Source organism: Macaca mulatta, chromosome 11 (genome assembly GCF_049350105.2).
Source record: "Macaca mulatta isolate MMU2019108-1 chromosome 11, T2T-MMU8v2.0, whole genome shotgun sequence".
Lineage (NCBI taxonomy): Eukaryota > Metazoa > Chordata > Mammalia > Primates > Cercopithecidae > Macaca > Macaca mulatta.
In genome coordinates, this window is record NC_133416.1 from 46,210,478 (window position 1) to 46,234,892 (window position 24,415).

General features: G+C 36.0%; 1 protein-coding gene across 12 annotated transcripts in view; it reads right to left on the reverse strand.

The window, feature by feature from the left end:
- The window catches only part of KIF21A (kinesin family member 21A), a 163,269-nt gene that overhangs the window by 69,590 nt on the left and 69,264 nt on the right, over window positions 1-24,415 (reverse strand). For all 12 annotated transcript variants that reach the window (XM_077953857.1, XM_015151439.3, XM_077953853.1 and 9 more), the window contains exons 2-8: window positions 11,910-12,132; window positions 11,600-11,782; window positions 9,775-9,924; window positions 8,911-9,045; window positions 8,226-8,393; window positions 4,981-5,096; window positions 69-264 (exon numbers count right to left, since the gene is read on the reverse strand). In XM_077953857.1, coding sequence (XP_077809983.1) covers window positions 69-264; window positions 4,981-5,096; window positions 8,226-8,393; window positions 8,911-9,045; window positions 9,775-9,924; window positions 11,600-11,782; window positions 11,910-12,132 — 1,171 coding nt within the window. The remainder of the gene's footprint in view (window positions 1-68; window positions 265-4,980; window positions 5,097-8,225; window positions 8,394-8,910; window positions 9,046-9,774; window positions 9,925-11,599; window positions 11,783-11,909; window positions 12,133-24,415) is intronic.

Genomic DNA, 24,415 nt, shown 5'->3' on the forward strand with positions numbered 1-24,415 from the left:
GCATTATTGTGTTCAGAAAGTGCCAGCCTTAGATGTATCACAAAATGCAGTCAAACTCATTAGCTTACTGTTTTGTACTCCATGAGCTCCATCTGAAGTCGTGTGATTTCACTACGAAGTGCATTGATTTGCTGACTAGCTCTGTCCTGATTGACCATCACCTTATTCTTGATATTTCTAGCTCGATTGGCATATTTCAGGGTGTTTAACGTTTCCATAAAGTCTCTGTCTGAAGGGCTGACACATGCTATCATGATTGTTTGGCTGAAAGTTACAAATAATAGTTAGGCTTACAGATAAAAGCACCTAAAATGCTAAAATAATCATTTTTAAACTCCTGACATTTGAATAGTATCTTCTCTTCAAGATACCAAAATATTGAGCAAATTTAAAAGCCCCTGTACTTTAAGACTATCTTAAAGAAAAAGATTTTGTTTACTTTGGGGAAATACATTGATATTACTCACCTTTGACCTTGAGAAAGTATAAGCACATATATTTATTTCTTACCTCTTTGCTAAAAAGATTTGAAGCAGTGCACGCAGTAATTCTAAAATTAAACTGACTACAATATATTATATTGAAAATAAAAAAACCACTTCTTTCATTATTCATTTATTCTTTCAGTATTTTAAAAACTTATTCGTAATCACCTGTATGCTGAGTTTTGATGTCAGCAAAGAATTGTACACAAAATCGAATCACACTGGAACAAGACGAGAACTTAGTATATTCTTGTGTTTCATTATATAAACTGTCATTTGTGACTGAATGATCAGAGTTCCAGTTTCTGGCCAGATTACACAGGAAAAGTGGGAAACATTACTTTATGGTCATGCTAAATTGATTTAGCCACCAAAGTTTAGGATAGTGAAATGCTAAGTATGCCCCAATTAGTATGTTTGTCAATAAAGCAGACATGGAGATTCTAATAGACACTCACAAACTAACTAAAAGTTGTGCAGGAACTGCAATTAAGGAGCAGTCTACTTATCCTGGTAGAAAAATCAACGCCTATCAATCATAATCTTAGCCTCCTAGTCTCCTGCTTCCAATCTTTTCTTTCTACAATAATCTCAACACAGTACTCGTAGGTACCCCTTGTCCGATTCCATACCTTTTCCCTACAACTCTTGCTTACCCTTACTGTTACTATTATTCAACAATCAACTAAGGTATCACCTAATCCAAGAACCAAATCCTCAGTTTGTCTGTACCCTTTCTGCCTCCTCACACCTTTTGCATATCTCTTTTGCATTCATTATATTATTATTATATTGAAATTTTCTAGACCCTAAAACTCTTAGACTTTAAATTCCTAAAGGACAGGGATGATCAAGTTTTATTTATCAGTGTACTTCTAAACATATAACACAATATTTGAACCAGTATTAGGTCATTAACAATTGTTTGTGGTGTGTGTCATGTGTATATAATATTTACTGGGGGTCAGAAAGTTAAAATAATTCATGCCATTTTAGTTTTCTCTTTTGATAAAGAGAATAAGATAATTCAGTAAGTGTGAGGATTATGGATGCTGATTAGAGAATAGGGAAATTTGAAGTGTGGTCCCCAGTCTAGCACCGGTCTGCAGATTATTTTTACTTACGTAAAATTGGGGAAAATAAATTTATATTAGCCTTCTTTGATCCACACAGATACATACATCTATTTTTCATTTCTTTACAAAAAATGTGTAAAGTAGTGCAGAAATTGCAAGTAAGCACTTTAGAAACTTCCACAACACTGGAACTTCCTATAATCAATGACCTCCTCTCATTGAATGTAGATCAGTTCAAGTGTTTTCAAACTCCCATGGTGAGTCACAAATGGGGCAAGCTCTGTATGGTCATGCAAAATATTAACCTACCACAAATTAGAAAGAAGGGAAGGACTCGCCTTTAACAAATATTTTGAGAAGTGCTGGGATCAAGGGCTTAAGAAGAATAGTGAAAGTCAGGAATGAGAGGAACTGGCAAGGATCAACTGTATAGGGAAAATGTCATATATTAAACAAATTCCAAAATATATAAATTTCACCAATGATTCTGTTTATGAAAAACTCAAAGAAAATATTAAAGCTATTTATTTTAAAAGTTCACACAAAAACCACAATTCTGTTTTAAAGTTAACTATATCACTTAAATATTTTATTATATTTTATATTTCCTATAAATTAAGTTATACTATACATCTGGAAGAAAATACATCACAATGTTAGCAGTAGTTACTTCTAGGTATTAGAATTTTTTTTTTTTTTTTTGAGATGGAGTCTTACTCTGTCACCCAGACTGGAGTGCAGTGGCACAATCTCAGCTCACTGCAACCTCCATCTCCTCGGTTCAAGTGATTCTCCTGCCTCAGCCTCCCAAGTAGCTGGGACTACAGGTGCCCACCACCATGCCCAGCTAATTTTTGTGTTTTTGTTAGTAGAGATGGGGTTTTGCCATGTCGGCCAGGCTGGTCTTGAACTCCTGACCTCAGGTGATCCGCCCACCTAGACCTCAAAGTACTGGGATTACAGGTGTGAGCCACCATGCCCAGCCAGAAATATAACTGATTTTTATTCATGCTTTATACTTTCCTGTATTTTCCAGAATTTTTGCCATAAACTGGTTATGATGTTTATTAAACACTGTAAACGTAAAAAAGCCAGCTCGACTTTTTTAAAAGACACTAAATTATGCACATAAACATACGGAGCTTATTTTCAAAAATATCTAATTTTTCTTTTAAGATTAATTTGTATAAACTTCAAAAAATGAAGATACTTTGCTTTCCAAGGCTTACACAAAGTACAGTGCTTTTGCACTAGGAATGCAATCCTAAAATTTTAAGCAAAAAATGAGGCACACGAAGAAAGGAATTAGAAGGGGTCATCTCCCTTGAGAGATTACTACCCATTAAGGAAATGGGTGAGGAACATGAGACTATTTAGCTGTACCTAAAACTCAACAGAAATTCAAGACCCACAGTGAAAAGATTTTAGACCACTTGCAAAGTAAGCAAACTCTCAAAAGTATTGAAGTTTTCAAGAGTTAAACTTGTAAGGGGAGGACATTTATCATCTCTGCTTTGTTTTATAGTTAAGAAATAAATATAGGAAAAAGCTACAATTTAGAAAACCTGAAAAAATTTACACTTGGCTGAAAAAATGAAAATTTTTATTCTGTTATAATAAGACCCCTCTTGATACTGAAAATGTAGAACACAAGCAAGAGATACATTATAGTGGAAAGAAAACTGCATTCATACATAGGATGTGCTGGAAGAGACATGAGTTAAGAAAAATGCCAATATTACATAAAAGGAAGAAACATAAAAATGACAATGTTGTATTCTACAAAACAGAACTTTATTTCTTTTTTCTTTGAGACAGAGTCTCACTCTGTTGCCCAGGCTGGAGTACAGTGGTACCATCTCGGCTCACTGCAAGCTCCGCCCCCTGGATTCATGCCATTCTCCTGCCTCAGTCTCCCGAGTAGCTGGGACTACAGGCGCCTGCCACTATGCCTGGCTAATTTTTTATATTTTTAGTAGAGACGGGGTTTCACCGTGTTGGCTAGGATGGTCTCAATATCCTGACCTCGTGATCTATCAGCCTCGGCCTCCCAAAGTGCTAGGATTACAGGTGTGAGCCACCACAGCCGGCCAAAACAGAACTTTATTTCTAAACCAAATAGATTATAAACTTAAAAGGATTTAATACTATCCAAAATTATTTGGATAATAGTTGTTGATACGGTGTGGATCTGTGCCCTTGCACAAATCTCATGTCAAATTATAATCCCCGATGTTGGAGGTGAGGCCTTGCGGGAGGTGATTAGAGGTTGGGGGCAAATTTCCCTCTTGGAACTGTTCTCATGATAGAGTTCTCAGAGGATCTGTTCTCATGATAGAGTTCTCAGAGGATCTGGTTGTTTAAAAGTGTGTGGCACCTCCCTCTTCTTCCTCCTGCTCCAGTCCTGTGAAGTGATCACTCTCCCTTTGCCTTCCACCATGACTGTAAGTTTCCTGTGGCCTCCCTAGAAGCCAAGCAGATGCCAGAATCATGCTTCCTGTAGAGCCTATAGAACTGTGAGCCAATTAAACCTCTTTTCTGTATAAATTACCCAGTCTCAGGTATTTATGGCAGTGCAAGACAGAACTAACACAGTTGTTCAAAAAGAAACCTTGTAAGTTTAAATACTAGATTTCTTGTATAGCAGCTAATAATCTTTTCAGTAAATACGATGTTACATTATTGCAAACACTATAAAATAGATTCACTGTGGTGGTTGGTAACTTGTTGAATTGTGCTATGATTGAATTTAAATGCCAAAAATGTTTCCATTTGTAAAGCCAGCACGTTTACAGAAGGGAATACATTACCCACTCCGCCGCCAAAAAAAAAAAGAGCTGAAAAGACATATTAGAATGATGCAAGATATGAGAAAGAAGAATGTCAGTGATACTGGCAAAGTTAATAACCAGACAACACTCTGTATTTCATTCAGTGGACATTAAGAAGATTTTTCTACATATAGAAAAAATTTGAATTTTTAGAAGATTTTGTAAAAAAAAAAAAAAAAGAAGTACCAATAATATTTAAATTACCTTGTAATTACTTAGAAAACAGTATTTACTTTTTCAACAAAATTATATTAGGTATCTACTCTGTGCTAAGTACTTAAAGCAGAAGCTATGATAAGAGAGAAAGTCCACATACTATTGACTTCATATATAAGCTAAGTGACCTTGAATAAATTACTTAACCTCTCTAGATTTCATTTTCCTTATCTAGAAAATAGAATAATAATACCTACACCTCAAGGGATGCTAGAAGGATTATGTGAAATAACATACAAAATTATTCACACATTTCAGATTCTTAACAGTATAAGGATTAGTTCCTCATCCTATTAGTTTGCTTTATAATTACAAGCTTACTTAATAATGAATAATCAAAACTCTGAGTAAAGGATAATCATCTACGCATACCTATTACCCCCAAGGGAATCCTGTAGTAGTCTCGTTAGCTTGGAATCTCTGTAGGGGACATGTGTGGCCCTCTTGCTTTTGTCTCCCAAGGCACTAATGACATTGCCAAGCGCCAACTAAAAGAAAGAGAAAGAAAGACGGCAAAATGATACAAATTTATTAATTATAACATTTTTAAATAAAGAAAGCTTACAGAGAATAATATAGAGACATAATATAATTAAGAATATTTGTTTGGTTTTGTTTTACATTTGTAATCAACGCCACTGAAAATTTGCTACATAAATATTAGTACTATATATAATACCTTATGTGTATATTAGTACTATAGTAGTAAGTACTAATTCTTTGAAATAGAAATAAGATTGACAACTTTAGTTATCCCTAGAATTATCAGAGCATCAGGTTATGTCCCCAGAAAATTGTCCATTCATGTTACAAATTCTTCTCCTCAACTCAATGAAAAAATAAAATGTTTAGTTAGTTTAACAGTTTGATGTGAATTTTCATTTTGCAATACAGTTCCCATGGGAAAAGAAAATCTTCTTTAATCACAGCAAAAAAATCAGTATTATTTCTCTGAACAAGGTATTCCTATGCAAGTATATCTATCCTTAGAAATACAATAAGATGGGCTGGGTACGGTGGCTCACTCCTATAATCCCAGCACTTGGGGAGGCCAAGGTGGGTGGATCATCTGAGGTCAGGAGTTCGAGACCAGCCTGACCAACATGGGGAAACTCCATCTCTACTGAAAATACAAAAATCAGCTAGGCGTGGTGGTGTGTGCCTGTAGTCCCAGGTACTTGGGAGGTTGAGGCAGGAGAATAGCTTGAACCTGGGAGGTGGATGTTGCAGTGAGCTGGGATCACAACACTGCACTCCAGCCTGGGCAACAGAGTGAGACCCCGCCTCAACAAATAAATAAATAAATAAATACAATAATATATGTGTTAGCATCCAATTATTTAAAAACTAGTCAAATTACAGAACTCTGTAGTCACTCCTCCTGCGACCCTGCTGTTTTTCCTACTGTCACTGAATTATCACCTACAAGATAAACATTATCCAAAATGTTGCTCACACTAGCCATCAGTAATGCAAACATCTATAATCATAACTTTGTTAGGAAAAATAGATCATGCAGGGAGTGGCAACAGGATCACACTTTGTCGTCATTCCCCCTTTTCAGAGCGGCTACCGTCATAAGCAATGGTAATACTGAAACTCTACTAGATATGTCTCAACATGCTTCAAGAGCCTAAAGAGGAAAACAAAGCAATGGCTTTTGTCTTTTCCTAACAACATAAATGTAAATACCACCATGATTGTATCTCCTAAGAAAGTCAAAACAATACACAAAGTCCAGAATCCAGGCACGCCGTTTTACACAACATTCATCCACATGGTTGGACCATCAAGATGAGTATTGGAGTTGGAAGGTCTGGCTCTCTCTAATCAGCCTTGGTTGATAATTTCCCCATAGAAGGGTCATAATCATATAGGAGCAAATATTGGGGGCTGATTAATGGGAGGAAAGCAGACACCACACACTCTGAAACTGCCTTTGCAAAATTCGTATCAGTGAGAAAAGCATGACAGTGAGGGAGATCCGACTTAATCCACTCCATCTTGCCTTTAATTTCTAAACTGCCCTTGTTCATCCCTATGCTGAGATAACTAAAGGAGGAATTTAGTTTATAGTTTAAAGAATTTTGAAAAGATGATAACAGCCTTTTCCTGAAACAACCCTTCTTCTTCCCTGGGGACCAGCAAGCCTTTGTAAAACTAACAAATTGGCCACAAGATTATTAGAAATTATGATTTAAGAGTCATGCAGCCAGAGGCCACGAGATTCCTAACCTCCCCAATTGCTCCTATGGATAAGATTACTATTGTAAAACCTAAGATTGGTGTTTGGATATTTTTTCAGACCCTGCATTCTGATGCACCAGCTGGCACCATGCAGAATGGTAATCTAGCTCAACCAGTTCTGTAATCCCACCCAGGAACAGAAGACAGCAAGAAGAACCCACTGAGACACCCTATGACTTCACCTCCACTCCCCACTCCCTTAGCCCCCTCATTCACCAAATTATACTTTAAAAACCGCAGTCTCTGAATTTTTGGAAAGACTAATTTGAGTAATAAAACTCCAGTCTTCCATTTAGCTGGCTCTGTGTGCATTAAACTTTTTCTCTATCGCAATTCCCCCATCTTGATAAATCAGCTCTATCTGGGCAGCGGGCAAAAAGAATCCATTGGGTAGTTACAACTCTGATGCTACTGGCGTCACAGAAATTTAGGGATGTCATTACATTTGTGCAGGCACAAATTTCCAGTTATGTAATGAAGATAATAAGAACATTTTAATGCACAAAACTTTGCTCTAAAATATTTCCTTCCATATAATGAAGCTTTATGCTCACTAAATCACAAGGAGTTTTCCAATCAAAATGCCATTAAGTGGCATGGTATTAAAGTTAATTTTTAATATAACCTAGAAAAAGTATCACTTTTAAAAAATCATTACCAAAAAACATTATAATTTCCAAAGTCAATAAAATGACTGTCATAAAATATTATCAAAAGGCTACTTTGAAGGTCTTCACCCATGAAATAACTTAATATTAAATCTTGGGCCAAGCGCAGTGGCTCACGCCTGTAATCCCAGCCCTTTGGGAGGCTGAGGTGAGTGAATCGCATGAGCCCAGAAGTTTGAGACCAGCCTGGGCAATGTGGCAAAACCCCATCTCTACAAAAAATACAAGAATTATCTGGGTGTGGTGGTGCTGGCCTGTGGTCCCAGCTACTAGGGAGACTGAAGTGAGCCCGTGAGGTCAAGGCTACAGTGAGCCATGATCGCACCACTGTATTCCAGAGTAGGTGACACAGTGAGACCCTATTTAAAAAAAATAAAAGATAAAAATAAATAAATAAATTGATTTTGACAATATATTGTTAAATGTGGAAAGAATTTTTCAAATAATTTGTATATGTATAATTTTATGCACATATAAATTTTAGTACAACTAAATTTATACACATGAAGAAAATCTGTAATATAAAAAAGAGAAAAAAGCGTGAGGAGATCAGAGATTCAGTGCATTACTAATAACTGTTCTATAATTTTCATTTCTCAGTTCAGTGTCTGAAGGATTTCCATATGGATATTATAAATTACAAAAGACAAAAGGACAATAGAAAAGCTCTGATATATTCTCAGCACAAAGCCTTAATCTTACAAGTCCACAGTTGATAGAAATGCCTTCTTTTGCCCTCTCGCCTGTAGCTCCAGTACGCTTCAATCTTTCTGACCCTGCGAGATCAACAAAATGGAACTTTGCAGTCAGGGTTTCAAATTCATTCATCTGTGCTGATTCAGAAATAATTTTATTATCAGTTGCACTGTCCTGAAATTAAGAAAAATAATTGAAAATATTTTATTAATGTAACATTAAATATCCTCCTACTCTACCTTGAGCTCATCCCACGTACACATATAGGCACAACCAAATAAATAGGCATAAAGCCAAATAAATAATAAATTCAAAAAATGTCTGCTGGCAATTAGAAATTTAAAGGCAGAAAAAGCCTGGATGTTCAGAACTCAACTATTATCAACTGAGGCTTTGCTTATGCTAATGAAGGGAAAACTACAGCATATAATCCTCAAAAGCAAAGGGTCTCAGGTGATGACATCCAACATATGGCCACAGCATCCTTTTTGGTTTTTCAGACATGTATACAATTTTTTATTTCAAAATCTGACATGGCTGACCAGCTTCAATTTAACTAGGATCAGAAGAGGAAATCAGAAAAAGGAATGACTAAATTAACTGAATTTGGCTTAAATATATTCTCACAGAATTCATGTGGTTTTAGGGAGATAAAAATTGAAAGTTTAAGAAATTAGAATTGATAACTCACAGCATCAATTTGGGGACACACTCTGGTTTGACACACATGAATGGTAAAAATGGCATGTGAACGAGAGCTCTGAACATTCATCTGGGTACTGGCAGTTGTCCGGGATAAAGCACCCAACTTCAAACACTGCATCATCTGAAAAAGCGGAAGAAACAAAGGACTTTACTTGAACAATAAACAGCATACTATACAATCCAAAGTCTGAGGTAATGGCTAAAACCCACCATGTTAAGGGATATAAAAGATGTGGAATTTCACATTATTAGTTTAGTTACAGGCACTTTTTGAGATGAATTTCTCAGTATAATAGTGTATTATTTTTTAAATAGAAGAAAACACTGAGATTCCATTGTTTGCCATTTGCTGACATTTGCAGCTTCCATTCCAAAACTGTTACAGTAGAACACTCTGGTACAAACTGAGTAATAACTTGAATTATTCAGGCTCTTCTCTATCTTCCGTTAAAATTATTTTTTGTAATTTTTCTCAACAATCTCCCACAATCTCCCTCTAGGAGCCATGATACAGTTCTACATAGGTTAAAGCAAAAAGTACAAAAGGATTGTGGTCTCATCCTTCACCATCAATTGTCTAACCCTCTTTCTCTAGCTGTGAATGAAAGCTATTCATAAATTTTCTCAGATTCTTTTGATGCTGTGACAACTATGCTGACTTTATCATAACCCTGATATTTTTATACTAATATTCTGATTTTTAAAATGTGAGGAAAGAAGACAAGATTTTAATTCCATGTCATGCTTCAGGATATAAATTTCATATCTTGATCTTAAGCAGACTATCAGCAAAGCTCACTATTTAAACAAAGCCAGCTATGCTCTGTTTTAACTACAATATAAATATTACCTCTGATTCTGTATTCACAGTACGTGTTGTAACGCCCACAGTATAAATTCCTCCAGTTGAATCTTCATGAATTCTTATATTTGATTTTTTATTTTTTGCATCAATATCACGAGTGGTATCAAATAAGTCAAGGACCTCTTCATTATAGAGCTATCAAAAAATATTAGAAATCTAATTTTAGCAGAAATCGTCTGGGTAGTTGTCATAACAACACATTACATAATGTTTTCCTTCATACAGATTTTTAAAGTACTTCAAAATGACATATATTTTTTTCAAAATAACACATAAAAATGAATGAGGCTATTATTACAACAATTATAAGCAAATGCCAGATTTATTTACATAAGTGACTTAATCATGACAAATGGGTTGAGGACTAGCTAAAATGATCTAATAATCCTTTGCAAGAGATAATTAAATATTTACAAATACAAGCAAACCCTAGAAACACGTGCCAAATGTAGACAAATCTTAAGCTTCAGAATATTTACAGAATTTTTACTACTTGAGCTAAAAACATATTTCCTATTGCCCTGAAACCTTTCTTAACGAGTTGAAAAATTAACACTTAGCATGTTTGCAAGGTCAGCAACAGTATTAGTGTTCCTGTATCAATAGAGGCTGAAAAAACCCAGATACCTCCTTAAAAGAGGATACACATACCTGTTTTTCTATCAATATGTTTTAAAGTTACAATGCCTAATATCATTTTGGAGGGTGAAAGGGAAGATGGAATAACACTGTTTCTTTTCTTTTTCTACCATCATTTACTTTCCTTGGGAACACACAGTTATATTCTCTGGTTTTTACTAAATAAGAATGTCCATTAAAACCAGCAGAAAAAAAAACTGATATTAATTTTTCTATTTTGTGCTACACAATGCTGAGTAAAATGTTTCATCAATGATGAAAATGATTAGCTCATGGATCAGGTAATTTAGACTAAATTCTCTTTGCACCAAGAACCCAGAATTATGCCACTGTCCACCAAAGTGCAATATTGGCTCAAATCCTAGATGTCCTCTTAGTGTTACTTTCCTTCTATCACACTAGACAGCCTAAATTAATCCAAAGCCACCACCACCTTTGGACATTATATCAAAACATCTGTCTACCTATGCAAGGATAATAATTTCTTCAGCCAGATAAGTGCTACAGTCTGAGACCTATTATTTCTCACATACTTCCCCTACTTTTGGCCTTACTCATTAAGTTCCCACCACTTTGTAAGCCTGTCTAAATTACAACAGTAATTAACCTTTATCTATTGATAAAAATAAGTACTTACACCTGTAATCCCAGCACTTTGGGAGGCAGAGGCAGGTGAATTGCTTGAGGCCAGGAGTTCAAGACCAGCCTGGGCAACATGGCAAAACCCCATTTCTACTAAAATTACAAAAATTTGGTCGAGTGTGGTGGCGCATGCCTGTAGTCCCAGCTACTCAGGAGGCTGAGGCACAAGAATCGCTTGAACCCAGGAGGCAGAGGCTGCAGTAAGCCGAAATGGTGCCATTACACTCCAGCCTGGGTGACTGAATGAGACTCTATCTCCAAAAAAAAAGGGGGGGGTTCTTAAATAAACAATATTAATTGTTATTTTATTCTATGGACACTGGTCAAGTGTTTATAATCTTAAACTCAAACATCACTTCCTACAAGTAAGGAAAACATTTCTATTATCTAATGTTAATTTACTCAAACAACATTTATTGAGTACTATCTTCAAAGCACTGTACTAGAAGCCAACAGTATAAAATCATGAACACTTATGGTCTATAAAAACAAACTTTAAAAGAAATTAATGCCAAAATTAGATTATTACCTCTAAGAATTGGGCATTCACTTTAAAATCTGGAGGAGGAAGCCCATTTTTAATTGCTATGTGTTTTTTTTCTTCAATACTCTTAAAAAGATGTTTAACAGCTCGAGAAATAATACCCTGTTCTTCCTCAACAATGTTAACATCAAATCCTGTTCCCATTGTGTATGTTTTGCCAGCTCCAGTCTAAACAAAAGAACAGAGAAAGATTAGTGTTCAACCTTAACATAACCTTAAGAAACAAAAATGAAAGCGCAACTGAATTAACATTTCTGAAAAGTTTCAACTCCTATGAAAATAATATGGCACTTACTTGTCCATAAGCAAAAACTGTAGCATTGTATCCTTCGAAGCAACCTTCAATTAGTTTTTCTATACATTGAATGTAGATCTGCTCTTGCTGGGAGTCAATGTCAAATACATAGTCAAAAGTAAAAGCCTTGTCTTTCCCTAGGAAGACCTGAGGCTCTCCCGGTGTGACAGATGTACAAATATGGCATCCTTCAATCTTCTCTTTGGCAAGCTGTGGTCTTATTCTGTGAGAAATAATCAGAAAAGAAAAAAATAAAATAAATGCCAAAAAAAAACCTCTCAAAAAATAGGACCTAAAAATTCTTGGCCAAATCTTTTTTAAAACTCTAATGTAATTACCTAATGCTTATTCAGTTGAAAAGTTTAAATAAATTGAATTATAATGAATCAATTTCAGTATATGAGATGACTTTCTTAATTTCAATGAGATACTTAACAATCCCCCAAAATCATGAACAAGAGTAAAATCCATCTTAAAATTAGATACTTATCCAAGAGGATACTTTTCCTCTCCTCTGTAAGAGGTAGATACTCAATCCAATAAATTCCGCTACCAAAGTGCTATTTGCTATTATTATTATTTTAGATTTTTTTTTCTCTTTATTTCCAGTGGTAATAGTATGGAAAAATAAAAAAGCAAGGACATTTATTTATCTTAATGTCTTGATGCCCTTGACTCGTCTTTTTTGCTAACTCTTCACCAGTGGTTTCTGAACCTATTTGACCACTATGTTCTGTCACAGTAACATGTTTAAGCATATTCCCACAACATATATATATTCATTTATAAATAATATTCATGTTCTACCATATTGATTTGTCATATACTGAAATACTGTCATCTCTCAGTTTCCATGAAAGATTGGTTTCACAACTCCCCATGGATAACAAAATCCACAGATATTCAAGTCCCTGACATAAAATGATGCAGTATTTGCATATAACTTACACACTTACTCTTCTGTATACTTTAAATCATCTCCAGATCACTTATAATACTTATACAATGTTAAGCTATATAAATAGTTGTTATACTGCATTATTTTAGAGAATAATAAGAAAAGAAAGTCTGTACATGTCCAGTACACAGGTAACAATCCATTATTTTTTCTGAATATTTTCAATCCACAGTCAGTTGAATCTATAATTGTGGAACCCCTGAATATGGAGAGTCGATTGTATATACAAAAGCAGAATTTTAAAAAGAAATAAATTAGAAATAAATATAAATGAAAGTTCTAATATCTTCTCTCCAAAACAGTGAATTATTATGAGTTGCCTTTCCTCCACTTGGAGGATCACTGCACTACACCCACACCACATCCTTGCGCATCCACTTGAATCCAATACCTTCCTGTCTGTCTTCTCTCTCAAATTTCAAAACCTATTTTCAAAGAAGAAAAGTAAATATGAAGATATGTTCATAACAGAATAAACCAAAATCTAATCCTATTCTGTAGGCTCTATAAACAGGACAGAATATTCTGGAATATATACCACTCACTTACTGTACCTAAGTTTTTAAAGAGATTCTCTACTTGCCATGGTTAAAGAGAAGCAGTTTAAGGAAGAAAGGCAAGACAAACACAGATTAAAAATATAAAATGAGGCCAGGTACGGTGACACGCTTATAATCCCAGGACTTTGGGAGGCCGATTGCTTGAGATGCAGGAGTTCCAGACCAGCCTGGCCGACACGGTGAAACCTGGTCTCTGCTAAAAATACAAAAATTAGCCCAACGTGGTGGTGCAGCTGGTAATCCCAGCTACTCGAGAGGCTGAGGCAGAAGAATCGCTTGAACCCAGGAGGCAAAGGTTGCAGTGAGCCACCAAGATGGCACCACTGCACTCCAGCCTGGGCGACTAAGTGAGAATCCATCTCCAAAAAAAAAAAAATGAAAAAGAAAAATATAAAATGATCAAGGAACAGATTTTAAAGGAATCTGGTCTCATAGCCTTATTTTCTGAAATTAAAAAAAAAAAAAAACCTCAGGTCAATAGAGGTAAAATACAGGTAAAACAAGTTCATCTATTTATTAGAGATAAAGCCAAACCCAAGTCCAGATCCCCTAAGTCTAACTCTTTACAGGTAATAGACAGAAAGGATTGAATTTCTGCAAACCTGGTTTTCTAAAATAGAATTTTGTATGCCTCAAAAATATCTTATGTAAATAATATGTTAAGTAAAGAATATGCAACTATTTTTTCTCCTCTATGATACTGGTATTTTTCTTTAATAAACTCTTCAGCTTTGTTTGTTAGCTGTAATGGAATGTACTAATCAATGTGGAGCTGTCCAGGTAATGAGGCAAGAGCAATGGAGTGGCCAGTAGCAGACCCGAGTTTTACTACTTGTCACTCCATAGGTATCATGTGGTCTTCTCTCAGAGCACCAGTTTCCTCAACTGTGGAGGAAAACCATAATTTCCAAGATTCCTTTTAGATTCAATAATACTTAACTGTAGATACTGTATTTTAGAAAAGGGAAAGATGGAAATAATATTTGTGTACTGTAATACACATTAAATATTATTATAGCAAATAAAACAAAGAATTTCTTGTAATTTCTTGTAGCTATGCACATAGACTATAAAAACCGCCCATGGTAGTAGCAGCTTTGACTTTCTGGTTCCACACAACCTAGATGAGTGGTGCTCTCTAAATTAATAATTTTTGGTTTCCAAACTCCTCTTCTCCTACCACACTATATTTAGTCATGTGGAGGAAAACACAGCAAAAACCCCAAGCCTCTTTAGGAAAAATCACCGTCTTGATTGTTGCCACGCCAGAAATAGGAGAGTCAGAAACAACCTCAATTCCATGTGAATTCCTCCCTCTTCCCTATTCCACCTATCTAAGAGCTATTCTCTCTGAAATACATCAGCCCACCAAGTTATTTCCTCCCACATCAACACCACCCTAACAAAGGCCATCATTATCTCTTACTTAGAATATTGCAAAAGACTTCTAACCAGTCTTCCTGTGTCAACTCTTGCCCTCACCAACCTGTTCCACACACTGTAATATGAGTAATTTGTAAAACAGGAAGTTGGTCAGCTCACTACCCTGCACAAAACCCTTCAGTACATCTCTAAATCCCTCTGCTTTGCCATGCCACATCTTTGCATTAAAGGATTTTCACTGGTAGCCATGGTGATGGTTTATTTTAAGCAGCTTCACTACCACCTATGCTCTCTCTTATTTCTATGCCTCCAACTACATTATTCCCTTTTCCTAGACACTCTTTCCACCCTTTCAATTCCCAACTCCTTTACCTGCCTGAACATTTTTCTTTTGATATCTCTTGTTTTGGGAGCTCACACAAACTCTGCATTTCAACATAAAGTCCTGTCTGCTCTCAGGCTGTTCTCTCTCCTGAAAGCTACCTCATTAACTCCAGGTCTCTGCTTTTTCTACCAGCTTTACGGTTGCTATAGTACTCTGTGAAACTTAACAAATCCCACGTAATAAAAAAGACAAAAATAATAAACCCAGCTCTCTAATGAAAACGAGTACTGGGCTACTACTTAATATCAGTGTGCCATTAATTTTAGGTAAATGATTAAAACCATAAGCTAACTTATTTGGCTATTAGGATACTTTAAATTTCAGTTCAACATAACAAAGAAAAACAAGGTGCCATTTTAATTGCAGATATGATAGCCAATTTTAGAATCTAATGTCACTCAGAATGTCTTTAACTTATTCTCTTAATCTCTACTCATCCGGTTATTATTCTCGCTAATGGCAAGGAGGATTCTGTTTGAAACACGGATGATGCCCAATTTCATCCATTTGCATGGGTAGAGGAGAGAGAGTGGCTTTAAAAGCCAACAAGATGGGTGGAAACTTTTCCACTGGATCCAAGCAATGGCAATTTTCCAACAGGTCTGAGAAAGTCATACCTAGGAGGGGATGGTGTCCCACACATGCAGATTAATTGGAAGCTAACTATACTTCAAAGACTAAGGACAGGTTCACCTTTTTAATTCCTCTTCAAAAATTAATATTTTAAAATCTCCAAATCCCTAAATTAGTACTCAAGTCAATAATTCTCACAGGAACACCCAACCCAAGTCAATTCACCTGCTTTGTAATTGATGAGTTTGAAAACTAGCTACAAACCTCAATTTCAAAACAATTACTTGATGTTCTATATAGACAAAATATACCTATCCTTCTGTAAAAGAGAAAATTGGAAACATAACATTTACAACTTTGGATATTTTGAAATATCTTCTTTCTCAGTATTTTTATGTAAAAAATAAGATCATTAAACACATACATCTAATCCCAACACTAGGAAATAATCAGCATTAATGTTTGGATTAACTAATGTTAATCAAACTGACTAACACTAAGAAATAATAAAGCCAAGTAGATTTTTAAAAATGTATTATTCTACAACTAGATGTATTTAAAACTGCTTCTTAAAGAAAAACAATTATGGATTAAAATTGAATTCTCATTTCTCCATTAGCAAATGATTCTTTGAAGACAGAGAATATATCTTATTCATTCCTAAAGCAAAGTAATCCACAAATATTTACTGACTTACCCCTACAAACTACATTAGGTAAGAAAAGAGTATTTTAATGCAAGATATATGATAATTACAATAATATAATATCACTTTATTCTGTCACTAGAAACTTGTTCTTGAACAAGCATTTAACCATGCTACATGTCCATTTTCTAATCTATAAGGAGCCTGGCTTTACTAATTCCAAGTTTAAATTGTATTTTAATTAATCCTTCAAGAAAAGCAAATCAAAGTTTCTCTATGCTGGGTTTTAAAAGGTTGAAATAAACTACTTTTTTCCCCTGCCATACACTATCCATCAGTACTTCTTACTGTTTGTTCCTTATTGTATAACAAATATTGCTGTGGACACAGGGCAAGGGACTACTTCATTTATGAAAACATTATCATGGGCTCATTGCTGTGGAAGGAACTAGTGAAAATTAGGGGAGATTCTGAGACAAAATAGAGGAAATGTCTTAAAAGTGGGCTCTGCCTTCTCTTCTTTGCCTTTTTAATAACTGAAACTGGTTTTAGTGATTGAATATATTTAAATAAGCCAAGACGACATGTTTTGATATGTCCTAAATAAAACAAACATTTTAAAATAAAGTATTTTGGGGGAAAGGCTTAACCTTTTCAACTTGAGTTTTAGTCATGAAACTTAGCAAAACTGAGTTTATACATTAGTTCTGTCACATACTGCTATTAAGAGGCAATTCACCACAACCTTAGAGTTCCTGCACATTCTTGCTGGGTATGCCAAGAATGCAAGACACAGACTGCTCTCTTCATGGATCATTTCTCAAGGTTGTGTTGGAAACAAGCAAACGTTAAGGATAAGGTAATGTCTTCACAACAGACCTGGCTTGCTTCTGCTTACTATAAATGTGGTTAATCCATAAGCTCAATGTTTCTCAATGCCCACCTGCTTGCACAGCACCCATATAATAGGTGTATCAGCGCTGCCCCCAATGGATTGAGAGGGAATGGAGAACCAGGTCAAATCAACATGAAGTCACATTACTTATTATACCACAAGTAATAAAAGTCCTTAGTCTCCAATCGGGAGTTTTGTGTCTTCTGCCACTATTTATGATACAGTAATGGGTTAGCTTGCTAGCTTGTAAACAGAGTGAAAACTCAGTTCCTTCACAGGTCTTAATACATACTTGCTGTGACCTTTGGCAGGTCACTTTCTCAGCCTTGATTTCCTTGTCTATAAAATATCTATTAAATATTATAATATTATTGCCATATCCACATGATAGCATCTTGAACAAATGAGCTAATATGTGACAATGAGAGCCTACGTAGCTATAAAGTGTTGTTACAATACCACCTGCAAATTCTCTAAGTCATTTCCCTCATGAGGCACCCTAACATCTCGGCTTGGGCCTTCCAATGTGTTAAAAAATGCATGATTTACTCTTTGGCTCCCCAAACTATTGCTATATTTTTAAAATTACCCTTTGGATACCTTCAGTCCCAAAGAAAATTAAATATAGAACTCCTACGTCATCAATAGAAGTGTAATGCAACAACGAACTTTCCTGCATACATGTATGCATATATATACAGATATACATAAATATATTGTTATGCAAAGATAATAAAGCTGGATGTCTTTACATCTCCACTCATAAAAAGTCATAATCCCAAAATCAGCCTTTTCATAGTAATAAATAGTCAAGTCTCAATCATCCTTCTACTTTTATCAGTATAGGGTACAACAGGAGCCAAAATAAGAATTTTTATTATTTAATATTATTATCATTTTTTCTATAGACATATAACCAGTAAGGAAATTTCATTCAAGAAAGGAATATAACTAAGGTCCTAAGTAACAAGTCTGTTTAAAGCTGGGGATTAAATTGTTATGGTACAATTTGTCCTTATACTGAATTAAATTGAATTAAATGCTAGTGACCAGAATGTTGACAGATGAGCTACTGAAGGAATGCTGACCTAAGGAAAATAAATAAGTCTATCTTATTATAGTTTATAACTTATGTGTGCCGGAACCCATACTTTTTTATTTATTTATTTATTTTTTTGAGACGGAGTCTCGCTCTGTCGCCGAGACTGGAGTGCAGTGGCCAGATCTCGGCTCACTGCAAGCTCCGCCTCCCGGGTTTACGCCATTCTCCTGCCTCAGCCTCCCGAGTAGCTGGGACTACAGACGCTCGCCACCTCGCCCGGCTATTTTTTTGTATTTTTTACTAGAGACGGGGTTTCACCGGGTTAGCCAGGATGGTCTTGATCGTACTTTTTTTTTTTCAAAATTATAAGACTAGCACCAACATCACTGAATAATCTGAGTCCAATGATGCAAATGATCAAGCTTAAATTTTTAAATGCATGTGGTTTTTGTAGTACTTTTCAGACTCTCTCTTACATTCCCACCCCTTCTATTCCTCTGTTCCCCATTTTATTAAAAACATCACAAGGGATAAGCCTTTCTTTTGCTCATTTATTGGTCAAGTTATTTCTCCCTACAAATAGAAGAGGAATAACAAAAAACATGTCCTCCTTTTTGCCACTAGCCATTGCTGATTTGTTGTCCTATTAGAAAGTACTATTGTCCTTAATCAATGGTTTCATACATGTGACGAATTTTTCCATTACCTAAATGTCTTTGTAAACTGTCTCTCCTCTTTGGCTTGAGTTATTCTGATCTCATCCCCACAAGATTGTGGTAGTTCTCCAATTTATTCAATAATCTGACCTGATTCCCACTTTGTGTAGTTCTTTTACTTACACCTATCTTTTACTACACCTATCCGCAACTAGCCCACTTGGCACCTTGGTAACACCTTTGTTCTTCCTATAGAACACCAATAAATCTGTCCTCTGTACAGGTCTTTTCCCTTTCTTTATCTCATTTGTTGGTGTTTTGGATGATCATTATGTTGGATGCTACTTACTGGTGTTCAATTTCATTTCTTGATGTTAATTATATCTTACTAAATTCCTTCCTTCCATTTCCCCAAAATCAGGACAGCTATCATTTTGTCATCACAACTGAGCCCCTGGGGTTTCTGGTCCCTTTTAAAATCCTCCTCTAGTTCATTCCAGTTAGTAGATACCACAATAAGAAAGCATCTGCCCTACTTTAACTCTCCACCTTCTGTTCTAGAAATGAGTTTCTGACACACCATAAGAACTTGTTAGGCCATTTGTGGACTTGCTGAACTGTTTCCTAAGAGATCAGGCACTGCATAAATAATAAATAACTCAAGTCCATAAAAAGAAATTCCTCTCCCTCAAATGGATCTTTAATTACAATGATGGGTGATGAGAAGAAAGGTATTTCTTCAAGACATTCAAGAAAGAAACACACCTCAGTAACTCCATTAGAGAGATTATTAATTGAGTGAAAAGCCTAAAGGCAATAAAGCACAGTAATGTGTTCCAGGGACTAGGGAGTACACACTGTTATGAATGAAAAAGATGACGAAAAGAACCTGTTTTTAATCCATTTAATGATGAACAGCTGTTGAAAGCAATCCAGAAATCTTATCCTAATCTATATAATTAGCTCTGTATTCTACCGTGTCATCTCTGTGTGGTCCACTGGACTCATAAACTTTATGAAGTTTATTCTTAATAAACGGATATTCATAAACATATACATTATCAATTAAAATCCCTAATATACAGTGTACATAGCTAATGCTTCTGGCTGCAATTCTAGACTATACTACTCAGTCTCTGGTTTACAACACCCCTTGGAAAAATAAAGATTTATTTCTCTCAAGGACAGTTCTGTAGTGGCGAACCAGAAAAAGAAACCAGGAAAAATAGGATGATGAGCTATTGTGCCATCTTCCTCTGACTTCCACTCTAGTATCTCCTACCTTTTATCCCACGGTTCATCTAAGGACACAGAGCACTGATAAAAGTTCTCTCAATTGAGGAAACCAGTATCATTCACAGGGGGGTAACACTGTGCCACTCTCTCTGTTGAATAGCAGATGTTCAAAGAACTACATTGAAATAATGCACATAGGCTGACAAAATAAAGAAAAAAAAGTCAAATTCTGGATTTTTATAAAAGTCCAATCCTATGCATAACTGTAATTAATTCTTCTGGAAACTCCAGAGTTTTGTTTAGCCCTTCTCCTGGAAATAAAAAGCCTCTACCCCCACAAAACTGAGGGAGTGAGGGAAGGGAGTACTTTAAATGACAATAGGAACCACCTGCCTACTTTCCAAAGTGCTCATGAAATTTCTGTTGATGCTGGTGGCTGTATGTGGTGGCCTATTGATAACCCAAGGCCCACAGAAAATTTCATTTGGTCAACAGTGCCCTGTGGAGCACCTACTAAATGTCAAACAGTGTGTAAGGCAAAAAATGTTTTAAATAAAAACAAAAACTTGAGGAGTGCAAGCATGGTCAAGGGTAGGGGAACTATAAGAAAATTAAACATATGGTCAATGAAATATTGTATACAAAGGATAAATGGAATAAAGATCAGCCAGAGGGTAATGGGGGAGGAACAGGAAAAACTGCATACAGGAAACTATATTTGACCTGGGTTTTGGAGGGTGATTAAAATTTTCGAGACTGAGAAGGGAGAAAAAGTCAGTTCAGGGAAAACAAGTCAAAACTTCTTGAAGTGCATTTGTTCCCTGGTTATGACAGTCCTTAGGGGCAGAAGCACTAGTATAAAAGTTGTTAAAATTGGCCAGGTGTGGTGACTCATACCTGTAATCCCAGCACTTTGGGAGGCCAAGGCAGACGGATCACAAGGTCAGGAGTTCGTGACCAGTCTGGCCAATATGGTGAAACCTCATCTCTACTAAAAATACAAAAATTAGCCGGGCATAGTGGCGGGCACCTGTAGTCCCAGCTACTCGGGACAATCGCTTGAGAATTGCTTGAACCCAGGAGGCAGAGGTTGCAGTGAGCTGAGATCGTGCCACTGCACTCCAGCCTGAGCAACAGAGCGAGACTGTCTCAAAAAAAAAAAAAAAAAAAAAAAAAAAAAAAAAAAAAAAAACCTTGTTAGAATTTAGGGAAGTTTTGTGAATATTATGACACCATCTAATTAGGCATACCAGCTAACACATTATCCTCTAAAATGAACACTCACTTTGGTCTCCACATGATGAAAGATGCTACCAAAAGGCTCACAAAAGGTATATTACAGATCTCTGCCAAACGTTCCTTAGTTTTTTCCTTCTGATTGATCCTTCACCCATCTTCAACTTAGCCTGTACCCTGGGAGACTGACATTCATGGGCGTCAGCCAGGGGCTCCCTTGCCCTCAGGCTTCCAATGAAGCACAGCAATGGGAGGTATCAGTAGGACATTAAGGGGAGGAGAGGAATGAGGTCAGAATATTTACTGTCCTGATTCCTTCCCTGCCAGGTCCCATCAGTGGGCTCTGTCCCTCTCCCAAAGGCCACAGCTCCTATTAGGCAGCCACTTCTTATACCATAGCCAGTGGTATAGCAGTCCACCTTCTGTTACTAACACCAGAGCACTGCCTCATCTCTTGTCGCTTCCCCTGAGGCTGCCTGTTCTCCTCCAAACTCTCCTAAATTATCTTGTTTCGATATATCATCTGTTTCCTGTCGAGATCCTGACCAGATCAGTGTTAAGTCTCAGGAAATGGTAACAACACTTTTTTTTTTTTTTAAGAGACGGAGTCTCGCTCTGTTGCCCAGGCTGGAGTGCAGTGGTGCTGTCTCCGCACATGGTAACCTCGTCTCCCAGGTTCAGGCAATTCTCCTGCCTCAGCCTCCCGGGTAGCTGGGACTACAGGCACACGCCACCATGCCCGGCTAATTTTTTGTATTTTAGTAGAGACAGGTTTCACTGTGTTGCCCAGGCTGGTATCGAACTCCTGTGCTCAGGCAATCCGCCTGCCTCGGCCTCCCAAAATACTCAGATTACAGGTGTGAGCCACCGCCCCTGGCCTAACAATGCTTTTTTAAAGCACTACCACTGTGTCATCATTCCTTCCACTCCCATTCCTGAAGTCAATATTGACCTAGAATATAGGTTCCTACAATTCTCCAGCCTTTCACAAACAAGTCATTGACCCAGTCTCTTTCCTGGATACAGCTAGAGTTTTCAATAGATTTTATTGTTAAATATGTAATAAACGATAATATGAAGTTTATAAAATATCATCTTTGTTGGTCAACTGAATTACTTTTATAAATTCTTATAATCAAAAAGACTTAATTAACACTTCAGTTTCATTTTTAAAACTTAAGGAAACCGAGTGTGGTGTCTCGAGCCTATAGTGCCAGTTACTCAGGAGGCTGAGAGGAGAGGACCACTTGAGTCCAGAAGTTTGAAGCTAGCTTGGGCAACATATTGAGATTCCATCTTGTATTAAAAAAAAAAAGAAAGAAAAGAAAGAAAGAAATAAACTTGAAGGAAGGGCAGGAGAAAATTCAAGAAAGGAGGAGCAAAAGGGAAAATGTAATATCAGAATAAAAGTAATAACTAGATGGTATTTCAACTCTCATTCTCAGATTAGTAAGTTTCTAATACCTTCTATTTTTTTATTACATTCCTATACCAATTATATAAAGGATATTCAAAACTCTCCTGTAAAGTTCTTTCTAAATGAAACTACATATGTTCTTTGGGGAAAGGGAAGGGTCTCATTCTACTCTTCATAATAGTATATGTTTTATTAAAACTATTTTATTATGGGGAAAGCTAGCATTATGACTCTATAATGATAGTAATACATCCTTGATCCCAGATGTATATTATTTGTGTTTACAATCACTCTGAGAAGGAAAAAAAAGACTTATTATTTCATCTTGCTTCCTAGAAATAAAAATAACATTTTAAAAATACGGATGATATTGTGCAGATTAAGAATCTGGTCCTAAAGTGACGAACATAAGTTATTGATACCAATTTTTACCATCAAGGAAAAAAAAACTCCTACCACAAACATTAAAATAAGCCATAATTCTGTCATCTCCCAATAACCACAAGTGACAGCTCAAAGCCAAGACATTAGACTATAAGGAACACTTTATTTTTGTAAGGAAAATGTGGTAGGCAGAATTTGAAGATGATCCCCAATGATCCACACCCACATACAATTCCCGCCCCATAAGTGTGGTGGAACCTGCAATTATGAAGACATACCACTTCCAATTTAGTTACTAACCAGTTAGAGTTAATTAAAGGGAAATCATCCTGGGTGGGCCTTATCTAATTAGGCAAGTGAGTCTTTTAAAGAAGGTGAAGCATTAGACACATTTCTGCTGGACCGCAAGAAGAAAGCAAATAGTTATGTTGTGAACTACTTACAGAGAAGACTACGTTTAAGAGCTGAGTACAATCCCCAGACAATAGCAAGCAAGAAAATGGGGACCTCAGTCACATAAGCACAAGAAACTGAATTCCACCCAGAGCAGCAACCATCTTTTAAAATTATGTATTTGGAGATTGTTTCAATTAATAGATGTCTGGCCTTGTCAACCAACTTTGTGAAAAATTACCTTTCTTTGATTTTCAGTTTCTCTGCCAAAAGTTACCTCAAGTTGTGGGGTCAGGAGGTGAGAGACAGAGAATCAATCTGTATTTCATCATTCTCTTAAAGCACAGAAGATTCAGCTCTTATATATTTGTAAGATTTTATATTAAGAAAAGATAATTTGGTGTTCAAAAAAGATGGCTGAAAACCATTGCCATAGAGAAAATTCCTGCATATGGTAAGATGAAATAAGATGATCCTAAGGTTCTCTTAAGCATCAACTCTAAAATTATGAAAATTTTATATTGTGATGATTCTAAGAACAATTACAGATAATCTGGTTGCCAATAAAATAAAAACATGAGTCATGTTTGAAAGGGCAATGTTGCGTATGTGTCAAATTTATCGGGTCCACATGAATTTAATTAGAAAAAAAAAAATCCACTCCAATGGGGCATTTTCAATAGATTCAGCAGACTCAGATTTTTTAAACTATTTTATAGTGTATTTGAATTTGCTATATGAA